General features: G+C 39.8%; 1 protein-coding gene across 1 annotated transcript in view; it reads left to right on the top strand.

The window, feature by feature from the left end:
* Window positions 1-14400, top strand: part of mbd2 (methyl-CpG binding domain protein 2) — a 49375-nt gene that overhangs the window by 22283 nt on the left and 12692 nt on the right. The window contains exon 6 of the mRNA XM_050053197.1: window positions 8183-8310. Within this exon, the coding sequence (XP_049909154.1) occupies window positions 8183-8300 (118 nt within the window). The 3' untranslated portion in view covers window positions 8301-8310. The remainder of the gene's footprint in view (window positions 1-8182; window positions 8311-14400) is intronic.

The raw sequence follows: 14400 nt of genomic DNA, 5'->3' as shown, positions 1-14400 counted from the left end.
TATATATATAATATATATATATTCTGTATATGTGTGTGTGTGTGTGTGTGTGTGTGTATATATATATATATATATATATATATATGTATATACATATGTACGCAGTATTACTGAAATATCTTGAATGTTACAGCTGTCATGCCCCCGAATATCATTACTGAGTGTCATTACCTGGAGTCTTAGGGTGTCTGCCTAAACAAACACTTAGGTTTCATGTTAAGAGCTATCATCACTATATTTGGAAGTGTTTTCATTGTTCAGTTAAAAAGTGATGAGATGTGTGAGCAGAGCAATGTTGCGTGTAAGAACAGTTTAATATCACAGAAACATGTCAGACATGTAGAGATGTCATTTCTTACTTTTTCCACCCTCTGACACAACCCTGAAGAGGGTGAATCCAGCCTCTCTCTCTCCAGCCTGAGACAGATTAGATGAGTGCAGATGACTGATGCATGCTGGGTAGATGGAGTTATAAGTTGTTGGGAGAGAGGAGGATGAGAGGGTGATGAGAGACAAGGAATAATGAGGCATGAAAGAGGAGGAGGAGGATGATGATGTTGAAGAAGAGCAGCCCCCACACACTGGGATATTAACACCAAATAACATTCAGGTAGCTGCTGAAAGAGAGCTGCTAAATCAGTCATCAGCTAAAAATGATCACCTATATCTGCAGATATATCCGTTTCACCAGCTTAAACAGACTGGTAACACCTGCTGTTTAAGGACAAGCACGTGAGCACATTAGCTACAGGTCACATTTATTTACCCCCCACCATCCAATCAGATTTTAGATTGATTCCCTTTTTTCCCAGGAGCCAGTTAGTTATCAGGATGATAGTTATCAGGATGATAACTAACTGGCTCCCTCCTGATTAGGGCGCTGGGATAACAGAACAGCTCTGGCTTACAACAGTTCGGTTAAAAATGTGTGAACATTTATTGAAATATGCCACAAACTTGCTTTTGAGATCAACAGCTCTGGAGTTAAAGTTTAATTTATCAGTATTTTTCAAGCAGCAGCCTCCAGAGCTGGAAAAATGAAGCCAAGGCAGAAATGCCCAAACCTGCAGTTCCTTGAATGGCCACTTGAGGCTGGCTCCAAGAGTGAGTCAATAACCATAGACCCTCATGTTAAAATGACCAACTTTACAGCAGAAATAAACATGTTTACAGCAGGGTTGCCAAATTTGGGTACTTCGCTGGAGTGAGATTTTGATGCCATATGTTTAATCATCCGTTAGGCCAGACCACTGTAGGGGGGTCCGGGGGAATCCTTCGCCGAGTTTTTATTTTATTAAAAAAAAAAAGAAAGAAAAAAAAGTAATTTTTTTATAAACAGGCTCTATTTTGATGCTTTTTTTAATACACACTAGCACATTATTTTTAATTCATAGTACAGGTTCTTATCATTGAAAAACTGAAATCTCAAAAACTGTTTTTTAATATATTCAGAATAATTATTAATCATGATCTTAAAAGTATTAGTAGTTGTTAGGAAACTATAGTGCAGGCTGACTGATAAAATTGGAATATATATATATATATGTATATATGTATATGTATATATATGTACATATATAATTATTTAATTTTATAATGAAGTTTCAAGTCTTTTTTGTCAGATGCACAACAATTATAGTGGAGTAGTCATTGGCAATGATGTCATAGCATATGTTTCACATCATTTTTATACTCATCTAACCACTGGATGGGGGCATTATCATCCTGGAAGAGACCACTGCCGTCAGGATAGAAATGTTTCATCACAGAACAAGGCAATCAGTCAGAACAACTTTGTATTGATTTGCAGTGACTCTTCCCAAACCATGCCAGCAAATTGCCCTCCACAACAGAGCCACTGGGTCCCCTCACTGTAGGGGTCAAGCGTCCAGGCCTGTGTTGTTCTCTTGGTGTATGTTGCTCATGCACTTGCCTATTTGTCAAGAATATGGTGAAGGATGACTCAATTGATCGTATCATATTTTTCCACCTCTCTGTAGACCAGTGCCTATGGTTTTTGCATTGCACCATTGAACTTTCAAATGTGCATAGGGTGGCAGTAGCTGAGTCTGTGGGGACTTGGCTTGGGAAGCAGAAGGTCGCTGCTTCAAGTCCCCGTACGAACCAATTATGGAGTGTGGACTGGCAGTTGGCACAAGGCACCACTTTGCAGAGGTACTCCTCAGCAAGGCACCGAATCCCTTAAATTCGGCATTGTAGCACCCTCATATGTCTGACGCTGCGCTACCTTTCTGAATATACATGTGTGTAGTGTGTGTAAAAGTGTAAATGAAGAGTAGCATTTCAACTGCATTACATGAGATTGCCTTGTGCAAAACTGCCTTTTGTAATGAGGGGTTTATGCACTGCAACCCTACTATAATATCCCTCTCTATGTAATAGTCAATGGACTATTCTTGCTGACACAGTCTGATCACATCCTGTAGTGACACTCTCAGTCCCTGAGGAAGAGTTGCTCCTCTGGTTTTCCTTACATATCTCACTAATGCACGAGCATCACTGTCATCAAATGTGCACTGTCTGTCGACCACAATTTGCGACCCTATTTACTGATGTCTTTCCAATAAATCTAAATGCAGATGTCACTTTCGTCATTCTTCCTATTGAAACACCAGCCAGTGGAGCAGTGACTGGGGCTCCTGCCATCCGCACCCCAACAATGAATCCTCTTTGCAAGTCACTCAGATCTTTTCCTCTTGTCATCTTGACACAAAATCTGAATCAGCTGAGTCTGCTCAGCATTTTGATATGTAACACAGAGCATGACTGGATTTTAATTGCTTAATTGTACCATGCAGTTCACCTGTGCTTGGTGCTCTTCACCAAGGTGCCACACATGCTGAAAAAGCACCAAGACAACTGTCCCTTGCCTACAGTCAATTATATTGGTGGCAGCATCATGGTTTGGGGCTGCATGAGTGCTGCTGGCTCTGGGGAGCTCGGTTCATTTAGGGAAACATGAATTCCAAGCAGAGCATGATCGCCCCTCTTCAGAAACTGAGCTGCAATGCAGTTTTCCAACATGATAATGACCCAAAACACGCCTAGTAGATGACAACTGCCTTGCTGAGGAAGCTGAAGGTGAAGGTGATGGACTGGCCAAGTATGTATCCAGCCCTAAACTCACCTGTGCACCTGTGGGGCATCCTCAAGCTGAAGGTGGAGGAGCGCAAGGTGTCTTCACATCCATCTGCTCCATGATGTCATCATGGAGGAGTGGGAGAGGATTCCTGAAGCAACCTGTGAGCTCTGGTGAATTCCATGCCCAAAAGGGTTAAGGCAGTGCTAGATAATAATGGTTGGCACACAAAATATTGACACTTTAGGCACAATTTGGACATGTTCACTGTGGGGTGTACTCACTTATGTTGCCAGCTGTTTAGATGTTGATGGCTGTGTTTTGAGTAATTTTCAGAGGAAGGTAAATCTATACTACTATACAAGCTGTACACTGACTACTTTAAGTCATATCAAAGTGTCATTTCTATAGTGTTGTCCCATGAAGAGATATAATGAAATATTTTCAGAAATGGGAGGGGTGTACTCACTTATGTGAGATACTGTAGAGACAGATAACTTTGTTGGTTGAATGAATACAGATAGTGGCATCTTGATACACCCCTAGTGTGAGCAGACACACAGATAAAGTTAGCAACTAGCTGGTGAGCATTTTGCAGCTAGAGAGACAGATATTTCACTCAGGAGTTGGTGGAGACAAAAAACAGAGCTAAAAGAGAGTGAATATTGGACTAAAGCCTAGTTCACATTACACGATTTTCACCGCGATTTTGATGTCGCAGAGGATCTTGAGAGCCACCTTGGGTTGGAGGTGAGTAGGCAGATAGTCTGCCACAACGAGTCCTCGTGTGTGAACAAGCCTAGGAGCAAGTCGCCCCCTCATCTGTGACTGGGACTGGATATCTGGCATGCTAGAAAACTGGAGAAGTCTGACACGACTGACAGCCAATGAGAGGCGGGATACATCCCACGTCAGCATGCAGGAGGACGGAAGAAATGTGAGGAGGACAAGCCGCAGGGTTGCCACTTGCCAGGTCCGCTGATGAGCCGCGACTTAGGGCTTGTTTCTAAAGTGGAGTTGCTTATTTGGGCTTGCTCTCTAAACGTCACCTTTCTCTGTGTATGTCTGTCTAATAAGTTATTTAAAGGCATGATAGTCGCATCTTTTGGGCTTGTTTCCATAGCCCTGGTTGCTTGTTCCTCTCCCAAGATCTGGCAACACTGACAAGCTGGCAAGCAACAACAACAATGGCAGCGTCCACGGGATCACGGGGAGCGTGTTCTGTTTGGACCCAGGCCCTGGAGGCAGATCTGATTCAACACTGGAAAGAATATCCATGCCTTTAGGATGTGTCGTCTCCAAGTTTGGTGACGTCATCACATTATCTGGGGCTCTGTTGGCGAGGGCTCGGTGGAGAAATCTTTTTGTGTGCACACAGGTCGTAACGCAGTTGGCGAGACTCCTGATCGTGTAATGTGAATTAGGCTTTACATTCATCAGGTTGACACAAAGACCACTTAAGATATTGATGGATGATGTTTCTAAGTTCACTATATCAACTTTAAAGGTGATGATATGGCAGTGTTGTCTTGTTTCCATTGCCCCCCACCACCAAAAAAAACACCAATGTTGCTTTTCTTGCTGCTGTTTGGTGATGCTAACTGCTTTTGTCGTGTTGCATTCAAAGACACTTCAACATCTGAAGTTTCAGATTTGGCTGCCGACAGAAACTGACTAAAATATTGACTTTGATGGATTATCTCTCTACTGCAAGTTTGAATTTCTTAGAAATGAACTGAAACTGATGGCTGCTTGAAGGAAGGAAGTCAACCTAAAAACTGATGAAAGACCGATGGAGGAAAAGTGAGATTTATTTCTTTAGTCAGCTGAAGGAGTCTGACTGTCAAGTTTAATTCTTTTTTCAATTTCATTTGTATTGGCAACCATGGGATTTACAAAGGGAGAATGACTAATACTATATACATATATATATGTAATATATATATACATANTGTGTGCCCTGTTTTGTCAATTACATATTCAGAGAACATAAATAAATGCTTCATTTTAAAGAATGAGGATAAGAATAAGATCTCAGATCAGAGCTCCTGTAAACCACATAGACAGTTCCTGCAACTTGACAGAAGGGGGCACTGTGGGGACACACACCAATTGATCTTGAGTGTGTGGTGTTTGTGTGTGTGTCCAGTAGAAAACAGAGCAGAGAACAGCTGGCTGAAGCCATTACAGCAGAATCACTGGAATACATCACTACATCCTCTCCAGTCCTTCCGTATATTTTCTTCCCTCCATTTTTTTATCACTCTTTCTCCTTTCATCCATCCTTCGGTTTTCTTCCCTCCCATGATTTCATCTCTCCATTCTTACCTTTTTTCACTCCTTCCTTCCCATTCTTCAATCCCTCCATCTTTTCATCTTTTCTTATCTCCTTATTTATTCTGTCCTTCCCTTTCCTTCCTATTTCCTTCTTTCCCACTATTCTCTCCCTTCCTTATTTTATTCCTTTATCATCCAGTCTTTTCCTTTCTTCCATGCTTTATCTTCTCTTCTCCATCTTCACTGTGTCCATCCCCTCTTCAGTCACTCCATTTCTCTTTACCTGGAGTTATTTCCTTTCCTACCTCCCTTTATTTTCTTTCATTTACTCTTTACATTCCTTCTCTCTTTCCTTTAATATTTCCATCCATCTTCTCATCCTCCTCATCTTCTTCCATCAATCTCTTATTGCTTCATCCTTCCAAGAATGCATTCGTCTCTCGTCCTCCTTCCTTTGTTTTATCTTCATCTTTCTCTCTTTCCATTTCATCCCCCTCCTCCTCTTCCTCCATGTATCTCCTCTCCTATTATATATCCTCTCTCCCTCCAGCCTTCCTCCCTCCTCTCCTCCTCCTCCTTCTTTTCTTATCTCTCCCCTCCATTAATTTCCAATTCTCTCCCTCTTCCCTCCTCTCCCTCTCTTCAGTTGAATGTGCTTGTCATCCTAAATCGCTCTCATTCCTCTCCTCTCCCTCCTCCTCTTCATCTCCTCCTCTACCTCCTCCTCTACATCAAACTCACACATCTCTCCCTCTCTCTCTTTTATGCCCTCTCATCTCAGTTTATTGGCTTTTTTCTTTTTTAATTTTGTTTTTGTCAAGTATAGTTCTATCTTTTAGCATTCCTACAGTTTTTTCTAATTTAGCTTTTAATTATACTTTGAACTGTATTCATTTTTCATTATTGACACCCCCCCCCCCCCATCCCCTTTATGTTATCTGTTTTGTTTTTTCTTTTACAGAAGCAACCAAGTCTTGTTGTATCTCTGGCTGTTTATACACAAAGATTCAGTCTTTTCTCTGTGTTTCTTTATGTCTTTGTTGTTTTTGACAAAAGGCGGTGGGCATCCTCTCAATGTTTGCATGTGACAGCAAGGAGAAACAAACACACCATCTTCTTTAAAGAGCTGATGTGACGTCTAAGTGGAGGAAGCTGTTTGAGATCACTGCAACCTGCAGATATTCTTAACAGCTCAACATGTATAAACCCTGTTTTTAATCACTAAGGTCAATTTACTTCTTTAGTTCCTTTTTCATGTTTTGTCAGTTAGAGGAGGAGCCTCAGGACGGTCACGTCAGTCTAACCAACAGCTTTAGTAAGAGAGAAATACTCCCAATGGCCATAAGAATGAAGACACTCAACCATTTTGGGCCAGTGTGATAGCTAAACATGCCAGTTCAAACGACAGACATTTAAGTCGGACTATGTAATTTTTAAAACAGAAATAGAAAAAATAGAAAGAAAATAGAAGAAAGCTGAATTCATATGCATTAACAAAACAGCTGCCAGGAAAAGAAATGTTGGCATTGTACATTTCTGCAAACCATGAATACATTACTTTTGCACATATGTAGCCAATACATTGACGTTTTACGTTTCAACAAAGGTGTGGTTAATGTGTGGTTTGGTTTAGGCACAAAAACCACATGGTTATGGTTAGGGGGAAAAAAGAAACTTTTTTTTGGCTCCAACTTTCTGAGCTTGGTGAAAAACAACAGCTTTTTGTGCCACTATCCCCGCTGGGAAAAAGAACCATGGGTCCCTAAAAAACGTCCATGTTTAAGGGGTTAAAGAGCTGCAAGAAAAACAACAACGGTTCCCTAAAAAACACCCACATTTGGGAGCTGAAAAGCTCCAGGAAAAAAAGCAACATGTCTCAAAAAACACCCACATTTGAGGACTAAAAAGCTGCAGGAGAATCAGCCACAGGTCCAAAAAATCCGCCACTTTGGCGGGCTAAAAAGTTGCAGGAAAAACAAAAAAGGTTCCCTAAACAACATCCACATTTGGGGCTAAAAAGCTAAAGGACATTCAGAAACAGCTCCCAAGAAACACCTACTTTAGAAGACTAAAAAGCAGCTAGAGAAGCAGCAAGAGGTCCCAAAAACAGACACTTTTGGGTGCTAAAAAGCTGCAGGACAAACAGCAACAGGTCCCAAAGAATACCCACACTTGGAGGCTAAAAAGCTGCAGGAAACACAGTAAAGGTTCCTTAAAAAACACCCACTGACTCACTAAAAAAATAAGTTATGTTGTTTGTTGGTCTCGAACAGTGGTCTGCAGCTTTGCAGGTGTCTCACCGAGGTGACCCCCCCATGACAAAGTCAGCTCATATATTATGTCACTTTAGAAACAAGACAATACTCACGTGATGAATTTGTCGTTTGCAGAAACATACAATGCTAACATTTTCTTCAGGCAACTGGGCTGGAAATGGACTGATCCGATTCCTGCTCCCCAGCGGATGAACTTGTTTAGAAATTACACCTTGACCTTTCCTTTGGCACCACACTTAGAATTTACTTTAGATTTTACAGACTGACAGACTGATTTTTTTTTTTTTTTGAAGAACTAAATTCTAAGTAATTAGGATTACGAACGAAGGACTCCCTGTTGGAGTTTATGTTTGTTTCTTCTGGAGTTTAAGGGTTGTAATTCTACAGGCTGTTTGATGATATCCATGATATTTGTGTTGTTTATGTTTTCTGTTCAATGTCTTTACATCCGGGAAGATGTGATGTTTCAGGTGCATGAATAAGACCCATAATAAGGCATCAGCACTTACCTATGGGTGTGTTTGTGCAGGGAGCAGGAGCTGAAAGTGTACCAGGCTAGGAGGAGTCTGGAGGAGGCGCTGATGGCTGATGGTTTGGCGCGGGCCGCCGAAAACACCCGAGAGCTGCTGGAGGGAAAGACGGCCTGAAGACAGACAGGTAAGACAGATGAACTGTTGTATTCATATGAATTGTCTATAATAATAAGAAAAACTCTTCTGTGATCTCATCATGTTTTTAGTTTTACAGTTCAAACAGAACCTCAGTAGTTTCTTTACCTTCTTTCTTTGGGTTTTACTGCACTTTATTCTTCTTAAACTGGCTGCTGTACAGGCAAGACGGGTTCGACAAAATTTCCTTGTTGAGCAAGTTTATTAACATGTCATCACACCAAAAAAAAAATCCCCTCAAACCTACTGTTTTATATAACAGTGTCCAGCATGTCTAAGTGGAAGAAATAAGTATTGAACATTTTGAAGACACCTTCTCAAATGTGCAGATGAGCTGCAAATAGGTTCGGGGAGATGATAGTTAACATTAGCCAGTTGTCATGGTAACACAACCTGCTTTCAGGCAGATGAGATGAGGTGCACATTAGTCAGAAACAGAATATGAGAGAAAGATGAAATATCTGTCAGGGTTAAGAGGGAAAAGAAAAGTCAGCGTGAAGTGAAGAGATGGTTTAAAACATCTGCGAACATCATCATATGATCGAAAAATGTAACTAACACAAGTATACTTTTTTTTTTTTAACATCATTATCACAGTACCTAACAACATAACTGATAACACACCACACGCATTCCCTCAACCTCCCACACAGCAGCTTCCTGATCAGACAGATTGAGACTCTGGAGATTTGGAGCAGAGGAAAATTTGTTTATTTTTTCCCCTTTATTCACCATTTAGTGCATACAAATATATATACATATAAACAAATATAAAGACAAATATAAAGATGACAAGCAGTGGAACTGCTTGCAACAAGCAGTGATTAATAAAACAGGCAGATGTAAACAAAACAAATTCAAACAACAACAACAATAGCGACAGTGGTAGCAACACCAAAGAAAAAGAAAGAGACAACACTAAAAAAAAAAAAAACAACAAGAACAAACAAGACAAAATTGAGATAAACAAAACAAGCAAAAAAAACAAAACAAAAAAGAATCAAGTAGATAGTATGATCTGTTTGTCATGTTCCACTGTTTGTTAAGTATTTTATTTTCTCCCTCATGTTTCATGTCTTGTCTTCCTGTTTTATTTTGTGATCACTCACCGCTATCTCTGTTCCAGGTTCCTGTCTGCCCTGCCCCCTCCCCGTCTGTGTGCACCTGATCCCTGATTGTGTCTCCCGCACCTGTGTCTAATCACTCCCCATCAGCCCTGCATATATTCCCTCGTGTGTCTTGTCTCATTGCCAGTTCGTCGATGCTCTCTGCTCACATTCCAGCGTTTCTCTCAGTCATAGTCATAGTCATAGTCATAGTCATAGTGTGTTTGATCCTTGCCTGTTTTTTGACCTTGCCTTTTTGCCTCACGTCTTGGATACCTCTGCCTGGTTTGTACTGCTTCCTTGTGTATTTACCGCTGCCTGGAATAAATCCTGTTTTACTGTGTGAAACCGGTCTGAGTCGTGGTCTGTGCCAAAGTTCATGACACTGTTTGGGTTTGAATTTTGGGTTACAGGGTGGGTTTTGTTTGGTGATCTTCTTTCTGTTGATATGTTCCCATATACACGTTTTATTTTATGGCCCCCCCCCAGCTACATGCCTATGTTTGCTTATATTAATGTTGTGGCATCAGCTCACCGGCAAAGGAATTGCGCTGAGAATTGTTGCGTATATATTATTGAATTGTTCCAATTGGTTTGTCTGTAAAGCTGATTGTTTTTCCATTGATATCTGTTGTGTTAATAGATCCAGCCATTGTGTGATGTTGACCTTTTTCCTATTTTTCCAGTTTAATAATATTGTTTTCTTGGCGATAGTTAGGGCTACAAGTAGGGGTGTTATGATTTGTTTTGAATTTGTATTAAATGTATCCATATTGCCAAGTAAGCAAATGGACGGAGATAGTGGGATGAAAATTTGTTTATGTGTGTGTGCAGCGAGTCAGTGCAGAAGTATATGGACATTGTTACTTTACAGCTGACCAACTACAATAAGACAAACTACTAAACCACTTGAAGAACTACTGAATTAACTTCAGAATCATCTAATGACTAAACTATTTAACTACTAAATAACTAAACTAAAACACGTAACAAGTATATTACCAAAAGAATAAACTACTGAAGTACTTAAAGGTATACTTTGCAGAATTTCAAAAACCAAAAAAAAAAAAAACAGAACAATGTATAGACTCATGCAGAAGAAATCCCTCTCAGTCATCACTTATGACACACTCTCAGTGTGTGGCAGTGTATTTTTCTGCAGAGACTGCCTGGATTTTCTTATGTTCATATTTTGCTGTGTTCTGGAAGTTCCTGGACACAGTGCTCAGGTGAGGTCGGGACTTTATTAAAAGGTAGCGACCAGGTGCCAGACCATAATTGCTGACACGCACCAGTCTCTCCCGCTTCCCACAAATATAGCAAGGCAAAACACAGACTGGACAAAGCTTGTTCCAAAATGAGAATGAATCTGGGGTTGTCTTTCAATTTTATACTGTTTGGTGTTTACAAACAGTAACAGACAATTGCTGCATAGTATACCTTTTACTAATCAACTAGTGAACTAGTGAACTACTAAACAGCTAAACCATTGAAGTACAAAACATTTAAACTAGTAAATTGCTGAACTATTGAACAACCAAACTTATAAAATACCTAACTAATCAACTAGTAATCTACAAAACTACTAAACTACAGATTTATTAAACAGCTAAACCACAAAACTACTCAACTGCAGAACTATTAAACAATTGAACTACTGAACTACTAAACAACTACTGACAACAAGTAACAAATGAACTGCTAAACTACTGAACTAGTGAACAACTAAACTACTAAAGCATATAACTACTACTGAGCAAGTGAGCTATTGAACAACTAAACTACTAAAATACCTAACTAGTCAACCAGTAATCTACTGAACTACTAAGCTACAGAATTGCTTAACAACTAAACTACTTAAGTACTTAACTGCTGAATTAGTAAACTACTGAACTATTAAACACTGAACTATTTAACAAATAAATTACTAAAGTATGTAAATACTGAAGTGCTAAAGTACTGAACTAATGAACACTTTGTTTAGGTACTAATACTAATACCAATCAACTAGTAATGTATTGAACTACCAAACTACATAATTATTAAGCAGCTAAACCACTAAACTACTAAACTGCAGAACTACATAACAACTGAACTACTAAAGTACATAATTACTGAACTAATGAAGTAGTTAGCTACTAAGTTAGTAAAGTACCTAACTAATGACCTGCAGAACTACTAAACCAAACTACTGGCTGTAAAACCACAGAATGACTGAACTAGTAAACTGCTCAACTATTAACTGCTAAAACAGTCAGCAGCCGTGACAATGGCTGGTATTCTTTTCCCTCATGAGTCTGTGCGTGTGTCATCATGGTGAAATGTGGTCCTGGTAATACCAGTTGCAGCAGGAACTACAACAGAAGCCGTTTTGAGTATTTTGCCAGGTGTTTATACTGTATGTCTGTCTGTCTGTCTGTCTGTCTGTGGACAGATTTGGCGTGCAAGACGCAGCCATGAAACATTACAGGTGTGTAGTTGAGATCAAAATGAAGGTCAAGTTCGAAAATAGGTGTGGTCCGAGCAAGGAGATTGGTAGTAGGGAAAGGGCCACTGCCCCCACACTGTTCCCCCCTGGCCCACAGTCATTTTAAGTTGTGGATCAATTTATCGCTACTGGAACGATTACAACTAATTACTGAAATTAGTTTAGTACTGAACTAGTAAATGACCGAACAACTGAATTGTTCCACAGTGAAACAGCTTAACTACTTGCGTATAAATCTAACAAACCGCTAAAGTACTTAACTACTAAATTAGTATCTTACTAATACCTAGTAACACTTGAGTATTACCACTTACTACTAAAGTATGACTGACATGCTATGAATGAGTCTGTGCTGCAGTTTAAACATGAAGAAAGTTACAGATCACAGCTTTAAATGTTGTGAACCATGCAGAAGCAGAACCAATCTGCTCTGTCAGAAACCCTGTCTGGCTGTGTGTGTGTTTGTGTGTGTATGTGTGTGTGTGGTGAGACCTGTTGTGAATGCTGATGGGATTCTCTGCGTCTGATTGAAACTCAGCCATGCAGCAGACTTGCGCACTTTGTGTGTGTGTGCGTGTCTGTGTGTGAGTGAGTGATTGATGGGCTGTGGGCTTGTTGTTGGAGTGTGTGTTAATGGTTAATGTGATACCTGTGTGTGTGTGTGTGTGTGTGTGTGTGTGTGTGTGTGTGTGTGTGTGTGTTATATTAACGTTTGTTTGGTTATTGGTTATATTTCACTCTGCAGAGCCTGTAAACAAAACCAAATTAAAAAACATTTACTTTGAGAAGTTCACACATCCATCCATCATCCCTCTATTTCCCAGCTGCTTATCCAGGTCAGGGTCGCCGTGGCAACAGGGCAGCACAGTAGACCAGAGACTGCTTTCAGTGTGAAAAGGTTTTGTTGCAGAGTTTGAGATCTGAGGATTTTTTTTCCTGAGAAAGGAGAATGGTCTCATCTGATGACTGCGGCCTGGATCAGTCTGACTCCAGTTCTTATTGATTAAGTCCAGTTTTGTCGTCAGATAATTTAACCGCAGAGGACAGTTTGTCCTGAGGGTGGCGATAAAGGAAAGGTCATGGGGCATTAAATAACACAGGTTCATCCTCTGGGGAGCAAGAATGTGATCAGTACATTTCATGGAAATCTGTTTCGTGCCCCAGTTTTTAAATGTTTCTTAAGTGATTCAGCATGATTTTATCCAGCTAAAAGGATCCTCTTAACTCTCAACCAGCTAACTTGGGTCTCTTGAACACAGTTGGCTAAAGTTTTTTAAAATAACAGAGCATTCTTGCATTTGAATAGAGGCACAATGTCGAGTAACTTGTACCTGAAAATGACTTCAACTGTGAGGTAGCCTCATGATCAGAATGACTTACCATTTCATTTTTATACCTCCACACCAGCAATAGCTGTGGCTGGAGGTATTATGTATTTGAGTAGTCCGTCCCATTCTTGTGAACGCGATAACTCAAAAAAGTCTGGAGGGAATTTCTTCAAGTTTGGCACAAAAGTCCGGTTAGACATAATGATGAAGTGATTATATTTTGGTAGTCAAAGGTCACGGTCACTGTGACCTTCTCTGTGTCATTCTTTTAAACACGATGTCCAAAAAACATCTTGAGATTTTTTTTTTCAAATATGATGAACTGATTAGATTTTGGTGGTCTAAGTTCGGGGTCAATGTGACCTTGCATCCATCTCATTCTGGTGAACACAATATCTCAAGAACACCATGAGGTCATTTCTTCAAATTTGGCACAAATATTCACTTGGACTCACCATTGAAGTGATTAGATTTTGGTGGTCAAAGGTCAAGGTCACTGTGACCTTGCAGTCATCTCATTCTCGTAAATGCAATAGCTCAAGAAGGCCTTGAAAAAGTTTCCTCAAATTTGGTATGACGTCCATTAGGGTTTGAGAATGAACTGATTAGAATTTGGTGGTCAAAAGTTAAGGTCACTGTGACCTCACAAAATGTGTTTTTGTCCATAACTCAAGAATTCGTGCGTTTTCACTAGGGGTGTAACGGTACACAAAAATCTCAGTTCGGTACATACCTCGGTACACAAGTCACAGTTTGGTTTTTTTCGGTACAGTAATGAAAAAATAGACAACTATTAAATATCTTTTACTTATTGGTAACCTTATTAAAACATACCACCACAGCAGTTAACTCTTTTTACACAATTTTTGAACGAAACAAATATATATATAAAATCCTGCTTTTTCACATTGTTTGAATGAAAATAGAAATATAAAAGTGAAAAATAAAATTAAAATAAAAAGTATAGTGCAGCTGGTCAGCTTTAAAGCCTGCTCAGATTCAGTTTTACTAGGAACTTACTTAGCTTTCCCACTTTGTTAAAGTGCAGTAAACAAAACATGCTTATATCTAAAGTGCAGCTTAAACAATTTTACTCAACTCCAATGGCGTTGGTTATTTCTTTAGCGCGATGGTCAGGGAAACGCTCTTTCTTTTTA

Source organism: Epinephelus moara, chromosome 9 (assembly GCF_006386435.1).
Source record: "Epinephelus moara isolate mb chromosome 9, YSFRI_EMoa_1.0, whole genome shotgun sequence".
NCBI lineage: Eukaryota > Metazoa > Chordata > Actinopteri > Perciformes > Serranidae > Epinephelus > Epinephelus moara.
The sequence above is the reverse complement of the archived record's forward strand: the minus strand, read 5'-3'. Positions and strand labels throughout refer to the sequence as shown.